This window comes from Eublepharis macularius, chromosome 7, assembly GCF_028583425.1.
Source record: "Eublepharis macularius isolate TG4126 chromosome 7, MPM_Emac_v1.0, whole genome shotgun sequence".
Classification (NCBI taxonomy): domain Eukaryota; kingdom Metazoa; phylum Chordata; class Lepidosauria; order Squamata; family Eublepharidae; genus Eublepharis; species Eublepharis macularius.
The window spans coordinates 16,571,398-16,590,495 of NC_072796.1; the positions used below are offsets into that span (position 1 = coordinate 16,571,398).

A 19,098-nucleotide genomic window follows, 5' to 3' on the forward strand; every position below is an offset into this window, starting at 1 on the left:
CTGCAGAAGTTGGGGCCCAGTGGGATTGACTATTTTTCCACCGAGCCTGTAAGACAGAGATGTTTTGCCGGGCACATGACTGAAACTGGGGCACTGGACAAGCTCCTCCGCTGCTGTGGGGGGAATGTAACCCCTCCCCGCAATGGTCTGCTGACTCTCTTCGTATGTATACCATCTCCCAACCCATGGATGTATTGGGTTAAGTTTGATATATAAGCCACTATGTTGCTGCCTTCCTGCATTGAATTTTATGATTTTAATATATTTTAATGTGATTTTTTATTACTTGTTGTTACCCACTCTGACCCGCTTGCAGGGAGAGCAGGCTATATAAATCCAAATAAATAAATAAATAAATAAATATAACCAGGGCAAGTACCACAGTGGCCAGATCTTTCCTGCCCAAGAAAGGTCACAGCTGGCAACCCAGTCGAGCTGGTAAAAGGCACTCCTGACAACAGCTGTCACTTGCTTATCCAGCAATAGACCTGGATTCAAGAGCACCCTCAGACCACAGACCTGTTCTTTCAAGGGGAATGCAATCCAATCCAGAACAGGAGATGCCTTAAATCCTGGCTCAGACTTTCTGCTCCCCAGAAGCATGTCCATCTTGTCACGATTAATATTCAGTTTATTAGCCCACATCCACTCCAAGTACCGGTTCAGGGTTTCTAGAGCCTCCCTGGGATAGAGCCCCCTGCAAGATAGAGCTGAGTGCCATCTGCATATTGGCAACAACCCAGCCCAAATCTCCAGTTGACTTCACCCTGGAGTTTTATGTAGATGTTAAAAAGCACGGAGAACAGGATGGGACCTTCAGGGAACCCCCAGACAAAAGGCCAAGCTGCTGAGCAGCAGTCCCCCAGCTGTAATTTGCACTTTGGGTAGGACTGAAACCACCACAGCTGCCTCCCAATTCCAGTCCAGGAGGATACCACGATCTGAGTACAGATACACATATACAAAGAGAGAACCTAACTCTCATTTAGTGACAAAACACAAGGGCACACCCTCACCCTCCTACATCACAAAATGATTGAGAGATCCCAGTCTTCTCTCTGGATTCCCCAATCCTCCGCTTGAAGCCACCTGTGTGACATTGGGTCAGTCAGAGCTCTCTCAGCCCCACCAATCTCACAGGATGATTGTTGTGGGGATAATAATAACACACTTTGTAAACTGCTCTGAGTGGGCGTTAAGTTGTCCTGAAGGGTGGTATATAAATCGAATGTTGTTGTTGTTTTTGGTTTAAGCAGCAAGAAAAAGGGTACAATATCAGTGATGGTTGAGAAGCAGCTTGTGTGTCTACTCTGGCTAACAAGCCCAGGGGTCCCCACCTTTATTCTCCCCACCTTTATTCTCCTTTAGGTGCTAGACCAAAGCATTTTTTTTACCCAGGCTGTGGGGTCCCATCTTTTTAAACTGTTTATAATTATCTGCTCCTTCTTTGAGGACTGTTCTATGAACATCATTTTATGCTGCTGAATGTTGTTTCATGGCTTGATTCTTATAAGTCACTTTATGCTGCTGTTTTTATTTTATTGTTTTGCTCTGATGCATTTCAACCAGGTCTCAGGAGAGGCAGCGTACGGATTTTCTAAACAAATAAATATTTGTGCAACATTCAGTAGTACAAGAATTGACTGTAAGTAATTTGGGGTTTGGAATTTTTTAAAATATTTAGTATGTTGCTGCTTTTCATGGTTGAAGAACTGCAATCCAGAATGCCAAACCAAATTTCCAAACAGAACTGATCTGTGTTCCCGCCTTATGATCTAAAACAGTGCCCTCTGTTCAGCAAATACCTCTTGGATTCCTGTCTTCCCGTATGTCAACACCTCTGGATGCTAACAACTGTGCAAGGTTAGTTTCAGCTAAATCATCTCCTTTCTGGTCTCCTATCGGTGACAAATCCACATATTGGTTGATTGTATATTTGTTCACTGAAAAACTTCAAAACAGACCAGTGGGGCTTGGCCCTGCCATAGCATCTTTTCATAATAAAGCTGGGATGTCTTAAAATGCATCAATACCAGTCCCGTAAATGGGGTAATCCCATGTCCCTTAGCTCCTTGAAAAAAGAGTAGGAGACCAATGTAGTAACTAAATACTTACTCAAAAGTAAGCCCCAACAAAACCAATAGTGTTTACTAATGAATAAATGTGTACAGGCAAGGAAGTTTAGTAGTTTGCCACGGGTTACTATAAGATAAGCCAGTGTATTAGACAGAGTGATATTTTCACTTTCCTTTTATATACTTAAATTCATGTTCTGTTTTCCTAAATATATCTTACTTCTGATTAATAGTTCTTTGTTTTGCCTTGGGTGTTCAGAAGCTCCTGCCAAATCCCCACTGAGCCTCTGGCTGCCTGAAACAAATTACAGTGCAAAGAAAAGATAAATGGTACAGTTAAAAATCAGTCTGAGTTAAATGCAAAAGGTGCGCCTGGACCTACATCAGTTTTACTCCTCTTAGAGCTTGTGCTTTTTTAATTACTATTTTACAATCATCTCTTGAGCAGTGCTTAGTATCTTGAAGCACTTCCTAAATAAAATGTTCATAATCCCAGGAACTTTTCCCTGCATTTGCTTTTGAAAAGGAGGCTGAATCCACACACCCGCGGAGGGTCCTGGCATTGCGCTAAATGTTCGCTAAACACTGGGAAGTGTAGCATCTTTTTAGCGCAATTCTAGCGAATTGCGCTAGAAAGACGCTACACTTCCTGGTGTTTAGCGAACATTTAGCGCAACGCCGGGACACTCCGCAGGTGTGTGGATTCAGCCGGAGTTGGAACTGTAGCCAGTATTGTGCTAGTGTGGAATCCGTGAATATTACAGAATAGTTCTGAGTGGAGAAAGTGTGTAGGTCAACCACAGCAGTCTTCAGAACCATGACATTCATTACATAGTACAGCAATTGCCTTAAAATTAAAAGCCCTTTTAATTCCATTATCTCTGTGGCAAAGGAAAGCCACAATGGAAATCTACAAAGACAGCTGTCCCCAAAGCACAAAACACTGGTGCCAGACCAAATGAAAGAAAACATCTTAAGAACCTTTTTGTTTGGGGGATGACTGCGTCTAAAGGTGGTAGTGGAACTGAGACAGAGGGACCCTCAAGTCCACTGATTTTGCCAGGGCTGATGCATGTTTTTTTCCGGTTCTTTGGTTCAGGAAGACAAACTATTTTATTACTATCTCATTCTCTCTCAAATGTCATGACAAGTGACCCTTGGAAAGGCGGGGGGGGGGGGGACAAAACAATCAGAACAGTCAAGCCAAGAATTATAGGAATGAAAAGTTCCGGGTGATAAAAAAGAAATGGTTGTATACGTTTAAAGGCAAACTAGTTAACTGCATACATATAGTCCCCCCCCCCCGCAAAAAACCATTTGCAATCATGCTTGATTATAGCAGGAATCAAACTATGTTTCTATGATCCACCCTTAGCATAACTTCCCTAACACCCTTCACACAAACGCAGGCTTTTGTCCTAGAGCTGAGTCCGGAAAGCTACATTCAACTTAATAGGTTCACTCAATGCAATAAAAACTCTGCTGTACAAGCCCTCATGGGTGTTCCCAAGGAAGAGCTCCACCCCATCCATATATGGAAATATGTAGGAATGGCTCACATGATTTCATCAGTTTGTATCTGATGACAGAAGCTTGATGCACAAAAACTTGTACCGTGGAAAACAGTGTTGGTCTCTTCAGGTGGACCTGAATTTTGTTCTGCTGCTCCAGATGAACACAGCTACCCATAAGAAACATGATTTCAAAAGATCTTGTATGAATGACCAGGGCTTTTTTTCTGGGAAAAGAGGTGGTGGAACTCAGTGGGTTGCCCTCGGAGAAAACGGTCACATGGCTGGTGGCCCCGCCCCCTGATCTCCAGACAAAGGGGAGTTTAGATTGCCCTCCATGCTGCTCCAGCAGCGCAGAGAGCAAACTAAACTCCCCTCTGTCTGGAGATCAAGGGGCAGGGCCACCAGCCATGTGACCGTTTTCAAGAGGTTCCGGAACTCCGTTCCACCGCGTTCCGGCTGAAAAAAAGCCCTGTGAATGACCTTCAGTGCAATGACATATTCTGTGATCTGGCTTAGAACAGTAAACTTGGAAATTGTTTACAAGTTCTAACATGAGATGCAAATAACAGAAATAGAGGGGCTTGAACCAGGAATCAAGGGCCCAAAAGCACAATGCTATCCTAAGCTGCCAACCAGACATTCCAGAACTTTCCTGCAGAAGACCCTGTTCTGGCTCAAGAAGCAGGAACAGCCATGGCATTGGATTCCTCCCCAGCTCTACTCACAAGCCACTTGACCCAATCACATATTTTTTACCTCACAATAATGCTTATGTCTCATTATGCCTCTGCACGAGTGCTGCTAATTTATCCTTGTTCTGACCCTTTGACAGCCAAGACTCATTCATGTGAACCTTAGCTTGGCCGTTCCACCCACACTCTAATATCTGACAACGAGAACTAAGTATAGAAAATCTCATCGAGTAATTTGTCGGCAACAATAGCTTCCCTTCTAAGGCCCAATTCAACCAGGAGAAAACAGCAAGTGATACAGTCTTTCCTGGATTCCATTACTTAAACTCAAGGCAGGAATTGCTTGTTTGAAATCTCACCAATGTAAAGAAAGCCTCCCTGGATGTAGAAATTTAGTATTCTAAGGAAAAGGCTAGGCTGGAATCCTTCTCCTCAATAGGCTGGCTGTTCCGCAGGAAAAGAAAAATGTGAATATGATAAAACAGAATAAATGGGATAATGTTACCTGCTTCATCTACCAGCATGAAACAGATTATTTACTGTATTTCTTTTAAAAATATATTTATATACCCAGGGCTTTTTTTCCTGGGGAAAGAGGTGGTGGAACTCAGTGGGTTGCCCTCGGAGAAAATGGTCACATGGCTGGTGGCCCCACCCCCTGATCTCCAGACAGAGGGGAGTTTAGATTGGCGCGGAGGGCAATTTAAACTCCCCTCTGTCTGGAGATCAGGGGGCGGGGCCACCAGCCATGTGACCATTTTCAAGAGGTTCCAGAACTCCGTTCCATCGCGTTCCAGCTGAAAAAAAGCCCTCTATATACCAATTTATTTGTCATTCACACAACACGCAGGATGAAACGCTCTTATCATTACCCTCACAAAGCGCAAAGGACTGGGAAATTATGCAACCAATTCCAAAATTTTATTTGAAAATATGTATCTGCTTGCCTGACAAACTCAGAAGCTAAACCATAATAATATAAAGATATAATAAATCTGTATAGCCAGATTCAGGTTCACTAGCATCTTGAAGACCAACTAGATTTCCAGGCGATGAGCTTTCAAGAGTCAGAGCTCTCTTCTCTGACGAAGGGATCTCTGACTTTTTACAGCTCATTCCCTAGAAATCTAGTTGGACTTTAAAGTACTACTGACTGAGCTCGAATCTTGCTCTTCTACTACAGACAAACCCAGCTACTCACAAGAAAATAAATCTGTACACACTCTCACATTGAAAAACATTAAAATACATTAAAACTACAATACTACCACCAATCTAAAAACTCTTTACGTCAGCTAGAAAAACATTCCCTTTCGCTCAGATTCAAAGTGCCCCATAAGCTCCCTGCAATAATTCTACATTACAGCCATGCTGGAAAACTACGGGGGTAGGAGCATCCTTGACCACTTCCAAAAAGCAGTTCCACAAGTAAAGGTCTGCCGCTGAAAGAAGCCAGAGCCTGAGTCTTTGAAGAACATGCCTTAGACAAACGGAGCACGGACAACAGACCTTGCTGGGAAGAATGAAACTGATCTTACCTCAGAAAATCTTCGTATATCTTGAGTCAGAGTTCCCACCCTTTTCCACTGATAATGTTTGAGCAACTTCAGAATTGCAGGGTTCACAGCATTATCGGATGGCACAGTCCGGAAGAAATAAGGATATTTTTTCTTATCGGCTAACTCTGGTGTAGTTGCGGCAAATGAGAGCTGCAAAACAAAAACAAAAAATTGATTCACTTAATGTAGCCATGGGCTCTATATAATACAGACAGACAAGTTAGCTGTATAGAACCATAGGCCTTTACAAGTTAAAACATCATTACAACTTTAAAATTTTAAAACTTCTGATATTGCATACCTTTATAAAATTTGCATTCAGACCCAGAGATTGCGTATTTTATCTAGCTGCTTTCTTAAGTACTACATTTGCTCTAATTCTCTTGGCAGCTAAAGCAAAGAGAGCGCTGCCATCCTGTTGGAAACAAAGAGTTCCAAGTCTGACAGCATAAACTTTAATTTGACAGAATCAGAAAGGGGATGCAGAATCTCTAATATCTTGGCCAGAAATTTATTTCTGGGCTCCAAGTATAAAGGGCAAACTAGGACATAGTGGAAAAGATCTTCCACCGAGCTTCCGCATATACAGATACGTTGTTCTAAGTTATTTTTAAGTACCGTCCAGCAAGTAGATTATATTCGTTTAAAAAAAAAATAGAAAAGCAAAATGAACTATAGACCTTTCTGTCACTTCATGCTAAAAAAAAACAAACCCCGTCCCCAAACAAGGCTTTAAAGGAGGCCAATAGGATCCTCTCTCTTTAAAATAGCCTCTTTGAGGCTTAAGTCCTGATGAGTGCCAGCAATTGCTAACCGATAAAACTATAAGAACATAAGGAAGAACCCTGCTGGATCAGACAAGTGGTTCTTCTAGTCCAGAATCCTGTTTTACACAGAGGCTAAACAGTTGCCCCGGATAACCAACAAACAGGGCACAGAGACCAAGGCTTCCCCTGATGTCACCTCCCACCACTGGTATTTAGAGGTTTCCAGCACCTAAACAGGGAGGCTGTGATAAGCTTATCACAAAATAATCTCCTCTCCACTGATTTTCTGTCACAAGGAAATAGGTCCCAGCATGGATGAAGATGGCTATTCCACGCAGGGCTGTTTTGATAATACGGATTGCTTGCACACGATCATTGGTCTATCATGTGATGCTTATTATATGGAGAAGCTGAACGAATGCACCTTTGTTCACTGTTTTCTATTAGAAGTACAGGAGAGCCCCGTCGCCGTCATGTCACCTAAGAGTGAATCCTCTGACGGATTTGTTCTGGCCAGTAAGCACACGTCAAGACCACCTGACTGTGGGCATTGGATCTACATAGGACCAACAGCAGAGCGCAGCAACCAGCCTTCCCTTCACTCCTAAACCTTAATGGCATCTCAATTCCCCCCCTGCTCCCTATTATCCATGCTACTCCATGTGCCAAAAAAGCAAAGGGGGGGGGGCATCTGTCTGATGTGTATTGTCATTTTTTGCTCTATTACTTTGACATGCGAGAATGAGACCCAAGGCAGGTAGTAGATAGGAAACTCATCTTCTGAGCAACTGAGCCCATTGCTTGGAATTATGAATCTCTGAAAGCTGCCAATAGCCTCCATAGAATTCCACATTCCATTGTTGCTGCAGGCAAAGGGCATTAGCATCACTTTGCAGTGGGTGGAAATCTAAGATAATAGTATTCTGAGCAGGAGCATAACTAAAGCAGTACCATTAGCCTCTGAAGGACTCTTAAGGATACTTACAATGCAATCCTAAGCAGAGAAACACCCTTCTATGGAAGTCAATGGGCTTAGAAGGGTGTTGCTTTGCACTGTAAGTAAGCTTTAAAAGCCTTTGGAGTATACTTGAAAGGTTTTGAACACCATCTCAGCAATTCTTACAACCTTGTAAGCCACGCCAGCACTAGTCTTCTACTTGGTATTCAACACACTTGTTCTCAGAAAGTCATCCTTTGACCATCTACATTCTCCGCATCCAATCATTACTCAGTCTCACTTCTATCCTTTACCTTTACTGCTTAATCTTGTCATCTCAACGTTCACACCTCCACTCCCTAAAATCTGGCTTCAGCTTTCTGAAACTACCCTCACCAAAATCACTATCTCCTTTCCAGTCAAATCAAAATATATCTACTCTGTCTTCTTTGTCTTTGATCTCTCAGCTCCCGATACAGTTGATCAATCAGACCCTGAGTCGATTCTGTATTTAATCACTCATTCCCCATATGGAGAAAACTTTCTCACTCAATGTTAAATAGTAAAGAGTCCAGTAGCACCTTTAAGACTAACCAACTTTACTGTAGCATAAGCTTTCGAGAACCACAGCTCTCTTCGTCAGATGAGAACTGTGGTTCTCGAAATCTTATGCTACAGTAAAGTTGGTTAGTCTTAAAGGTGCTACTGGACTCTTTTCTATTTTGCTACTGCAGACTCAGAGCCAAGCTGCAAGTGACGCCTTACACAGGTTGGACACTTGTCAGCTTCCCTCAAGTTTTGATGGGAAATGTAGGCATCCTGGTCTTGCAGCTGTAATGGAGAGCCAAGCTGTAAAACCGGGATGCCTACATTTCCCATCAAAACTTGAGGGAAGCTGACAAGTGTCCAACCTGTGTCAGGCGTCACTTGTAGCTTGGCTCTAACACGGCTAACTCCTCTGGATCTACCACTCAGTGTTGAACTTCTTGATCCCATCCTGTCCTACTCTACTCTAATTCTTTCTCTTTCTTTCCCTCTGTACAAGCTTTCTCTGAGTAACCTCATCTAAACCCGTTGCTTCCAGTACCACCATGACATTTCCAATATCATTGTTTGACTTTAAGAGGAAAATTAAAACACATTCAAACCTTGGATTTAGCAGTCTCTTTTTCTTTGTTTAGCAGTTTATTTTTCTTTCTTTTCATATCAAAGAAGCAGCTCAAAAGTAAAATGTTGGGGAAATATCACAGATTTCTTTGAATATTTCATGATCAAATGTGCATCATGATGAAAAATGTCAGTTAATTAGCCACCGCCAATGCTTGGTCTGTCTACTAACAAATTAAGAACTTGTTCCACAGAGGCTTTAAAATTAATTTGTTTAATTTACAAACCAGACTGAGAGAAACTGACCAAAAATGGCAGTTTTTTAATAACTTATGATCTGCTTTAGGACAAAAGCCTTCATTTAAAACATGAGAGATTCCTGTTTTAGCTACGAGTGACAAGTACTGCTGACCACACACATTGGTAGCAACAACAGAAGCTGTCGGAAGAGCCCAGAGCTCTACAATAAAAGGGGAGAATTTTGTTCCTAGCTTATATTCTCCACATTTTATCTTGTGTATACTTGCAGACACGTTGGAGATGGCTGTACTGAAGCATCCAAGCAATACTGGCTAATTAAGCTCATCTTTTTCCTATTCTGATCTTTAGCAGATATCTAAGGTTGCCAGTCTCCAGGCGGTGGCTGGAGATCTCCTGGAATTGCAACTGGTCTCCAGGTGACAAAAATCAATTCCCCTGGAGAGATTGGCAACCTTCAAAAGTGGATTATATGGCATTATATCTAGCAGAGGTCCCTCCCCTTTCCAAACTCCACCTTCCACCAAGCTCCACCCCCCAAATCTCCAGGAGTTTCCCAGCATGGACTTGGCAACCCTAGAGATATCCATGCCTCAAAGCCTACAGTACCCATCAACGCTATTAGCAAAATTGCACTTTTCTGTGATTACCGGGGCTGCTATTTCTGCTAGGTTCAAAAAGAAAGAGCAAAGCAGGAAAGAGAAACTGTTCAGAAGTTAAAAATATATGGAGAACTGCTTGCCTAAAGGGCGCATGAGGAATTTAGTAGAGTGTCAAAAAGTGACTGAGGGCAATTTGAAAGGGTTTCTTTGAGTTGAGATCCAGAGGAGATCCAGAAGAGAACTTGATTCTCGAAAGCTTATGCTACAATAAAATAAAATTGGTTAGTCTTAAAGGTGCTACTGGACTCTTTTTGATTTTGAGTTGAGAGAAAGAGGAAAAGAACTAAAGCAAGACCTTGGCTTTTCCCTGCTTTGCGAGGGAATCACCAAGAGAAGCTTTCCTCCTCATTGAGTGAAAAGCTGTACCCGCCAAAACTGATCCTGTCAACATAACTTATTAAAAATACAAGAGGCCTGGTCTTCCTTTCTATCTGGTCACTGAATTACATCTCTTTGATATTTGAATGTAAGTCCAGGAGGGCAGGTATGTCTTAAACAAAAGGTGTGTGAAACAAACAAAAAAAGTAAAAAGCATTATAAATTTTGTATAACAATAAAAGAGATAATGACGGATTCGTTACAACTTTAGAATTTACAAATATACATGAATTAATCATCCAGTTGCTCTAGATATTATTTATTTATCTCCTATCTCATTCTATGCTGGGGGCATCTCACGATCCACAAAATATGCTAATAAATACACTTTGTATAATACAGAAATACCACAGAACCACTATCGAGCAGTCATTTAAAAATTCAGAAAACCATACTATACTGAGGCCTAACAGCAATATTTTAAACATGCTTTCCATTTTCCGAATCAGACAGGGAGCATTGTCTCAGCATAAGCATCCATGTAGTCTGCAACCCCAGTGGACATCTACGCCACTGTGGATCTTGGACATTTATACCACTGTGTCTGGCTGCAGCCACGAGGCAGGTAACTATTGTAGATCTTTTCTACAGGACCAACTGGACTCCAGGACCCTCAGATCAGGTCTTTCATAAGCAGTCTGTGATGTCTTGTAAAGTCTGGGCTGACAGCGCAGCAGGCATAGGGGCAACCGCTATGGAAAATGACCCCACATTTCAGAGTCTCCAAACACCTCCCAAGAGGAACTAATATCACAGCTGAGTGAGCATGAGTATGAAGACAGCCCCAAGAGCACTGAAGGCAAGATGGATACCTTCTTGGACGTGGAGAAGGACACCACAGCAGACGTTACATGTGTCTGCTGCATCCTCCATAACATCGAGAGGTGGAGGCGACCATCTTGTTCATTCAAAACCCACTACTATTAACGTCCTTCTTTAGCTGGCCAGGAGTGGAGTTTGGCAGCCAGCAGGTGGTCAGAGCCCTCCACAACAGGTCCTTGAAGAACAGTAGTCAATTCCCCCAGGTGCCCAGGTGAAGATAACAAAGGTGGGAGCACTTGGTGGGAGACCTGGCCCCAAACCAGACACCACTGACTCCAACCCAAACCCATCTTCTGAATTTAAATACGTATGAGCTAAACTGAACCTTGTACATTCACCAGTCCACGTACTTTCCCCTTTTTAATCACGAGGTCACCTCCATGATCGACACAAGGATGTCTTGCTCTTTGCTTTTGTGTTCAGTGCTCCACTGTTGCCTTAGTAAACGTTGTATCTGTCATCACCTAAACTCATTTGAAACAGGGAGGTGACTTGGGCAGCCTGGGGTTTAATTCATATGTGAGGGCAGGGAGGTTATCTACATGGCAGAAAGAGGACTGAGATCCTGGGTGTGAGGGTAAGCTTGGCAGACAGGGGATGAGCTCATGAGCAGGAGGAAGACCTGGATGTACCTTGCTGAGAATAAGAAGCTGTAAGTAATGCAGAAGACCCCACTCCAGAAACCAGAGATGCCCTCCCTATCAGTCACCTTTACTTTTTCCCAAACATCACAAGCAAATAATGCTTGCAGGTGTTTGTCCACCTTCCAAAAGCTTATGAGTGCCCACAGAGAGACTGAGCTGGCACATATTCTCATAAGCATTTATTTTATTTCTATGAGAAAACAAAGTGTGGTGGGAGAGTTGATAGATTCTTCTTGTTTTCAACAGCTATTTTGGGAAGTGGCTAGACAGAGAAAGAGAGGAGGAAGGCAGCTGATGTTTGGCTTAGCTGAGAGCAGCCAGATCTCTGACGAAGCTTGGCTTGCTCAGGGCTTCAGTGTGCCTTCCCACCCCATGCCTGGCCATTGGCAAATTGGCATCTGGCAAAGTGATACTTTGCCAGAGACAGGGTAGCACAACGGCTCTTGGGATAGTATGCAGGGATTCTGCTCAGCAGCAGGAAAGGAAGCAAGTGGCAAACAAACCCAAGTTTGCTTTGGACACCTCCTGCACTAACCATGGTTTGTTCGACAAACCGGAGTTTGTTCGGACAAACCATGGCTCAAATAAATCTCAGTTTACCAACAGGTGAATGCAACCAACCTCTCTCCTAACTGGATATTTGGGACAACAGATCAGCAGACAAAATACAGTGCTAGTAACTATAAAGAAAAGCACATTGAGGGGGGGAAATCCTAACTCCAAAGATACCAGTGAGTTAAGGAATAAATTGGACATAACTACCCAGGAAAGATATTTCAGCCACAGTAGAAAGCTCATTTAAAAATGTCAGCTCAGTGTGCCGCAGCAGCGAAAAACACAAACTTACTATAGAAATTATTGGAAAAGCAAACGAGAAAAAAAGCATAAGTATAATAATGCCATCATAAATCTATAATGTACTGTGAGCAGGGCTTTTTTTGAGGAGAAACACTCCAGAACAGCATTCCAGCAGCTCTAGAATTGTTCACATGATTCCTTTCTCCTTTGGCCCCACGGGCTCTGCAGAGGAGGCGAAGCTGCTTTGAGTTCATTCTGCTTTTTTTTCATTCATTCATGAGTGAGCGAGTGAACGAGCAAGAGCAAGCTGGATCCTGACGCAGGCTCTGCAGAGGAAAGTTAAGCTACTTTGAGTTCATTCAGGGGTTCATTCCTCTGAGAGAGAGAGGGAGGGAGGGAGGGAGGGAGGGAGAGGGAGAGAAGGAGAGAGAGAGAGCTGGGGGGAGAGAGAGAGCTAGGGAGGTTAAGCTGCTTTCAGTTCATTCTGCTTTCTTTTCATTCCTCTGTGAAAGAGAGAGCTGGGGCCAAGCATGGGCTCTGCAGAGGCGGTTTAGCTGCTTTGAGTTCATTCTGCTTTCCACACACCCCATTCTTCTGTGAGGGAGGGAGGGAGGGATCAAGCTGGGGCCCGGTGCGAGCTCTGCAGAAGAGGAGAGCTAAGCTGCTTTGAGTTCACTCTGCTTTCATTCAGGGGTTTCTGTGTGTGTGTGCGCTACTTTGAGTTCACTCTGTTTTATTTTCATTTGGGGGTGGGTAGGTGGAGCTGTATGTATATGTATGTTGCTTTGAGTTCATTCTGCTTTCTTTTCATGGGGGTGGGTGGGAGCTCTGTGTTTGCGTGTGTGTCTCTCTCTGTGTGTGTGATGCTTTGAATTCATTCTGCTTTCTTTTCATGGGCTGTGGCGGGCTGTGTGTGTGTGCTGCTTTGAGATCATTCTGAGTTCTTTTCATGGTGGGTGGGTGGGGCTGTGCATGTGTGTGTGTGTTGCTTTCATTCTTTCATTGACTGAAGTTGACATTGTTATGGTTCCCACAGCTTTTGAATGCAGATTGGTTCTGTGTTACATATATCAGTTATGGTTATTTGTATTAGTTAAAATATCAGTTATGGTTATTCCAGTTTTCTGCTAGGAATGGATAGCTGTGTCCATGCCACAGAAGTCTTTCATCAATATATTCATCAGCATATATGTGTTCTTATGTCTTAATAGCTGTAACTCAAATGGTTCTCCCCACCCTCAGCTGATTAACATCACTGAAATTGCAGTGGGTGTTAAGGAAGTTTTTGTGAACACTGTTTGTCTGGGACATTGGAATATTTATGAGCATTTCACAATGTCACAACAGCTTAGCCATTGGTAAGGTAGAGTTGGCAGACAACAACAAAAAAGCCATTTTAAACCAAGTATACATCTAATGCAGCTAAAGTTGAGTATCTCATTTTGAATTGCTCCAGTAAAGCAAAACCCTCCCTGAAAATTTGAAAATTCAATATTAATTAGATTAGGAGTTTCAGACCCTGTGGAATTTTGAGAAAGAATTTTGGATTTTTTTTCTACGCTGGCAGAGGGAACCTGTTAGGATTTAGATTTGTGAGGTGGGTTTTGGACTTTTAGAGGCCTCCTCCTTCTTGCATATTTTAAAATAAGATTCCAAAGAAATGAAATGTTTGGGAAAGGGAATGGAAGATTTCACTTTTTGTAGAGGATACAGAAAGGAAAAAAACCCTTTCTCATAATAGTGTAATTTACCAAGCTTAATAACATTTATCTTGTCGTAATGCATTTTGCTGGGTTCCAGGAAGCAGCGTCACTTTCAGGAAGTGACATTATTTCCGGAAGTGGCATCATCACACATTTCTGGGAGCGCACACTCAAAAAGTGTGCGCACATGTGATAATAGAGAGTTCCACCACCTCTTTTCCCAGAAAAAAGCCCTGACTGTGAGAAACCACATTTAGTAGTTCCCTGAAATGATCCATTTGCTAACTTGCACCCAGTTGAGAAAAGGTATACAACAGCATTGACCTTCAGTAATAGTAAGTTTGCATACCTTGGATCCCTCAAACTGTGATGGTATTGCATTTACAGCACAGTTTCCTCATCTCTTTACCCCTCCTTCTGAACATCCAGGCAAGGAAGTACTAAATGACTTGGGCTGACTGGCCTTTTATATCCTCACTAGCTACAAATCCCATTGTGAGAAAAAATACAATGGGCTCTGAAAAGGGGAGGGTCGGCAGGCAGGCACTGCCTCCTCCTCCATGCCTGATCCCAGCCGGGTGAAGGGGGTGAGCATTGCTGCCATCTGCGTTTCTGATCCTGGGTGGGTGAAGGTGGGGGGTGGGCATGGCCACCTGCTTCGCTTCTGATCTCAGCTGGGTGAAGGCAGGGGGCAGGCATTACCAGCTGCCCTGCTCCTGATCCCAGCCAGGTGAAGGCAGGGGGCGGGCATTGCCACCTGCTCCATTCCTGATCCTGGCCGGGTGAAGACAGGGGACGGGCATTGCCACATGCTCCGCACCTGATCCAGGCCAGATGAAGACGGAAGGTGGGCATTGCCAGTGCTCTGCTCCTGATCCTGGCCTGCTGAAGGCGGGGGCAGCATTGCCCCTGGCTCCATTCCTAATCCCAGCCGGGTGAAGGCAGCGGGAGAGCATTGCCTCTTACTCCGTGACTGATCCTGGCTGAGTGAAGGTGGGAGGCGGCCATTGGCATGTGCTCCGCTCAGAATCCCGGCCGGGTGAATGTGGGGGGGGGCATTGCCCACTGCTCCACTCCTGATCTCGGTTGTGTGAAGGCTGGGAGCTGGCACTGCCACTTGCTCTGCACCTGATCCTGGCTGTCTGAAGGCGGGGGGGGGGCGGGGGGGCATTGCCACCTCCTCTGCTCCTAATCCCGGGTAGGTGAAGGTGGGGGGCAGACATTGCCACCTGCTCTGCTCCTGATCCTGGCTGATTGGCCAATGAAGGCAGAGGAGGGCATTGCCACCTGCACTGCTCCTGATCCTGGTGGGGTGAAGGCAGGGGATGGGCATTGCCTCCTACTCCGTGAATGAATCCAGCCAAGTGAAGGCAAGGGGTGGGCATTGCCACCTGCTCTGCTCCTGATTCCGGCCGGATGAAGGTGGGGGCAGGCACTGCCATCTGCTCCGCTCTTGATCCCAGCCGGGTGAAGGCCAGGGGCAGGCACTGCTTCCTGCTCTGCTCCTGATCCTGGCCAGGTGAAGGCAGGGGTGGGCATTGCCTCCTGCTCTGCTCCTGATCCTGGCCAGGTGAAGGAAGGGGTGGGCATTGCCTCTTGCTCTACCCCTGATCCCAACTGGGGAAGGCAGGGGTGGGCATTGCCTCCTTCTCCACTCCTGATCCCAGCTGGGTGAAGATGGGGGCAGGCATTGAAACCTGCTCTGCTCCTGATCCTAGCCAGGTGATGGCGAGAGGTGGGCATTGCCACCTGCTCTGCTCCTAATCCCGGCCAGGTGAAGGCGGGGGCAGGCACTGCCACCTGTTCCATTCCTGATCTCTGCCAGGTGAAAGCGAGGAGCGGACATTGCCACCTGTCCGTGCCTGATCCTGGTCAGGTGAAGGCAGGTGGTGAGCATTGCCCCCCTGCTCCACTCCTGATCCTGGCCATGTGAATGTGGCGGGTGGGCACTGCCACCTGATCTTGGCAGAGTGAAGGTGGACGAGCATTTTCGCTTGTTCCGCTCCTGATCCCGGCTGGTTAAAGGGGGGGAGCAGGCACTGCCACCTACTCTGTCCCTGATCCCGGCCAGGTGAAGGCAAGGGCGTGGGCAATGCCTCCGCCTCTGCTCCTGATCCTGGCTGGGTGAATGTGGGAAGCTGACATTGCCACTTCCTCTGTTCCTGATTCCAGCCTGGGTTACCTGCCGCTGCAGCACCCTCTGGTGGTGCACCAGGGTAGGAAGTGAGTCGTCTAGAACACGCTGACTCTTTTATATAGTAAGATTCCCATCCTTTCTTTCCCCGCACCAAGGGTCAGGCCAGGCTTTGGAATTTCCCTACTGGAGGTGGCCACACCTTCCTTGTATTATCCACATTACTTCTGATTATGGCCTGCCACTTGCCCCCACTGCCACGCTATTTGGACCTGAGCAGAACCTCACCCTTGGTAACTGCCACCCCTGTCTCTGCAGTCCCTGCCCCAGTGATCATGGCCATAAGCCAGTATGACTGACCCCCCTTCACTCCCCCACTGTGAGGCAGATTTTCCCAACATTCAGTTTCCCAGCTTTGACTGAGCAGCCCCAAGTAGTGTGTTAATATTTGAGGTTTTGAAAGTCTGTTTTTCCCACTCTGACAGGCTGGTACAATTTCAGCTTTTTAGCCTAGTACAGGAACTTTATGAGGAAAAGCAGAGCCCTCTTTCTTTTTGATGGAAATGGGGACTGCACAACATTCAAAAAGAAATAACTTTATTCAACAGGCAGATACTGCATAGGTGTAGTCAGGGGATGGAAGCGCTGAGGTAAAATTTGGTTGGTATTACAGAATACACTTTTGTAACAGGCAAAATAATACCCTTGAAGCTTAGTTTCGTGTATTCTTAGTTCTTAACAGTGAGAGGAGTTTTACTTAGTTCTTTGGTTACAACAACATTTCTTCCCAAGTTCTCTATGACAGTACAGATTTCCTGGAGTTAATTTAAAACTGTTTCCCTTCACAACAGACCTGGGGTCATCCTCAGAGCCAAATCCCCCTCACAGCCAAACACTAGGCAGGAATTAATCTTCTTCTCCTCAGAAGATAAAAACTCGTCTGCTTTTGGCTTGAAAGAGAGTCTCATCCCACTACTCAATTACTCTTGCCAAAACACACTCCCAGTTCTCTCAGTTCTCTCATGTCTGCGTAAAGCAGGCTTCAGTTTATGCTAATATTTATACTTTGAATTTTTAAATTCTTAAATAGAATTCTTCTTCAGGAGAGTAATGGTATAGTTAAGGAAACACAGTCCTTACACCAAAGTGTAAGTCCTTACACTCAAACACACTGAACAATCCTGTCAAAAACCAACTGACTCATTTCAGACTGGTTCTAAACTGAGAGAGGAAGGAGTAGTTTTTCATTCAAGCTCTCAATTTCAGGGAATAGTTAACTCTTTCTCTCCCAGTTCGCTGGTTGTGCTGCACTTAGGACACCTGCTTTTAAGTGCAGTCCGTCACACCAGGCTTTGCCTCACATGAGCACAGGAAGCTGCCTTCTACCGATTTAAACCCTTGGTCCATCAAGGTCAGTACTCTCCACTCAGACTGGCGTGGCTCTCCAGGGTCTCAGATTGAGGTCTTTTATATCACCTCCTACTTGGTCTTGTCTGGGGTTGAACCAGGGACTTTCTGCATGACAAGTAGATGCTCTACCAATGAACTATGGCCTCACCCAAACTTCACCCCAACACCTTGTTACTCCCGCTGGGCTCATGCCCACCTGAGACCAGCTCATCATCCACACACCCCACAGAGACTGCAAAGCACAAATAGTACCAATATGATGCTGTTCTGCTCAGTCCCTTTGAAAAATAATACTGTGAAGCTGGTGAAGGTATTGAAACCGATTAAAAAGAAAATGTTCACGCATACCATGATGATTGGCAGCTGCTCCAGATAAGCAAAACTACTTTTTAAATTCAGTGCACAACTAAGCAATGTTACTGTGTTTGATTTGTTAGCCACCTCAAGCATGTCTCTGGAGAAGCAGCATATACATTTTTAACATAAATATTTATTACCATAGGAAATACCCAGGGTCACTAGCTTTTAAAAATTAGGCCAATTCATTGAAATCTAATCATTGAGTACGAGTCACAAGAACTCACAAGTAAAGTTCTGTACCCAGAGATGGAATGTAAACGTAAACAACCAACTCTGACTTATTTTTATCCCACCCTTCCTCTCCAAGGAGCTGAGGATGGCACACGCTGTCCCCTCCTGCTCATTTTATCCTCAAGATTCTGGTATAAGTAGATTCAGCTAGGAGACCTTGACACAGCCAAGGTCCTCCACTTAGCTTCACGGCAGAATATGGATTTGGATACAATGGGCAGAAGAACAGATGTAACAGGATATGTCTAACCTTTATATGTACCCTTCTTGGCCACTGAAACAATGCATTAGATACAATGGCACTCTGATGTGAACCAGAAAGGAAATCCTTACATTCTTATGAGGTTTATTTTAATCAGCAACTCCATTTCTTTCTGGTTCATGGTCAGTGCCCAATTTACATTTCTAGCCCATCTTATACAGCCCTCTGTTCTTTTCAAAAGGAAAGCAAAAGAAATACTTAATAAGCTCACTCAAAGTCAACGACAACAGTGCTTCACTTTGGCAGAATTTTAGTACTTTTAAGTGAAAGTTGCTTCCTTGGAAGCACGTGAATAAAAGTAATAACAAATAGACATTAGTGGCCAAGAGAGGCAGGGCAAAAATTTATGAAAACATTAGACATACTGTAGCACCAACACATATACAGGTTCATGTAGCACTCCCCTCAGCCAAATCTGAAGCCTTTCTCCAGCCAACAAAGTCTTCTTCCAACTAAACAGGCTGCTCTTCCAACTCAGCCTGAAGAAAAGCTTCAGATTTTGCTGAGCAGTGATAGGTAGAACACAGGCTGGTAATTATAGCTCATCCCGCATTTAGTACATGAACATATATTCTGCCTACCCCTCTGCAGGTGATACAAGTGGAAAGTTTAATTACCCTTAAATCCTCTCTCTCACTCTCAGTTGTTCTTAACACTCGTGCTTAATGTTACACATGGCTATCAGCTGATATCTTTAGAGCTGAGAGCTTGCAAGTGTGAAAACAGCTGCGACAGTAACTGCTTTGTAATCACAACAATCGAACTGTCACGTCAGCTTTCTACCT

At 44.4% G+C, this 19,098-nt stretch overlaps 1 protein-coding gene across 1 annotated transcript in view; it reads right to left on the reverse strand.

Moving 5' to 3' along the window:
- The window catches only part of GABBR2 (gamma-aminobutyric acid type B receptor subunit 2), a 434,622-nt gene that overhangs the window by 316,176 nt on the left and 99,348 nt on the right, over positions 1-19,098 (reverse strand). The window contains exon 3 of the mRNA XM_054985745.1: positions 5,820-5,990. Within this exon, the coding sequence (XP_054841720.1) occupies positions 5,820-5,990 (171 nt within the window). The remainder of the gene's footprint in view (positions 1-5,819; positions 5,991-19,098) is intronic.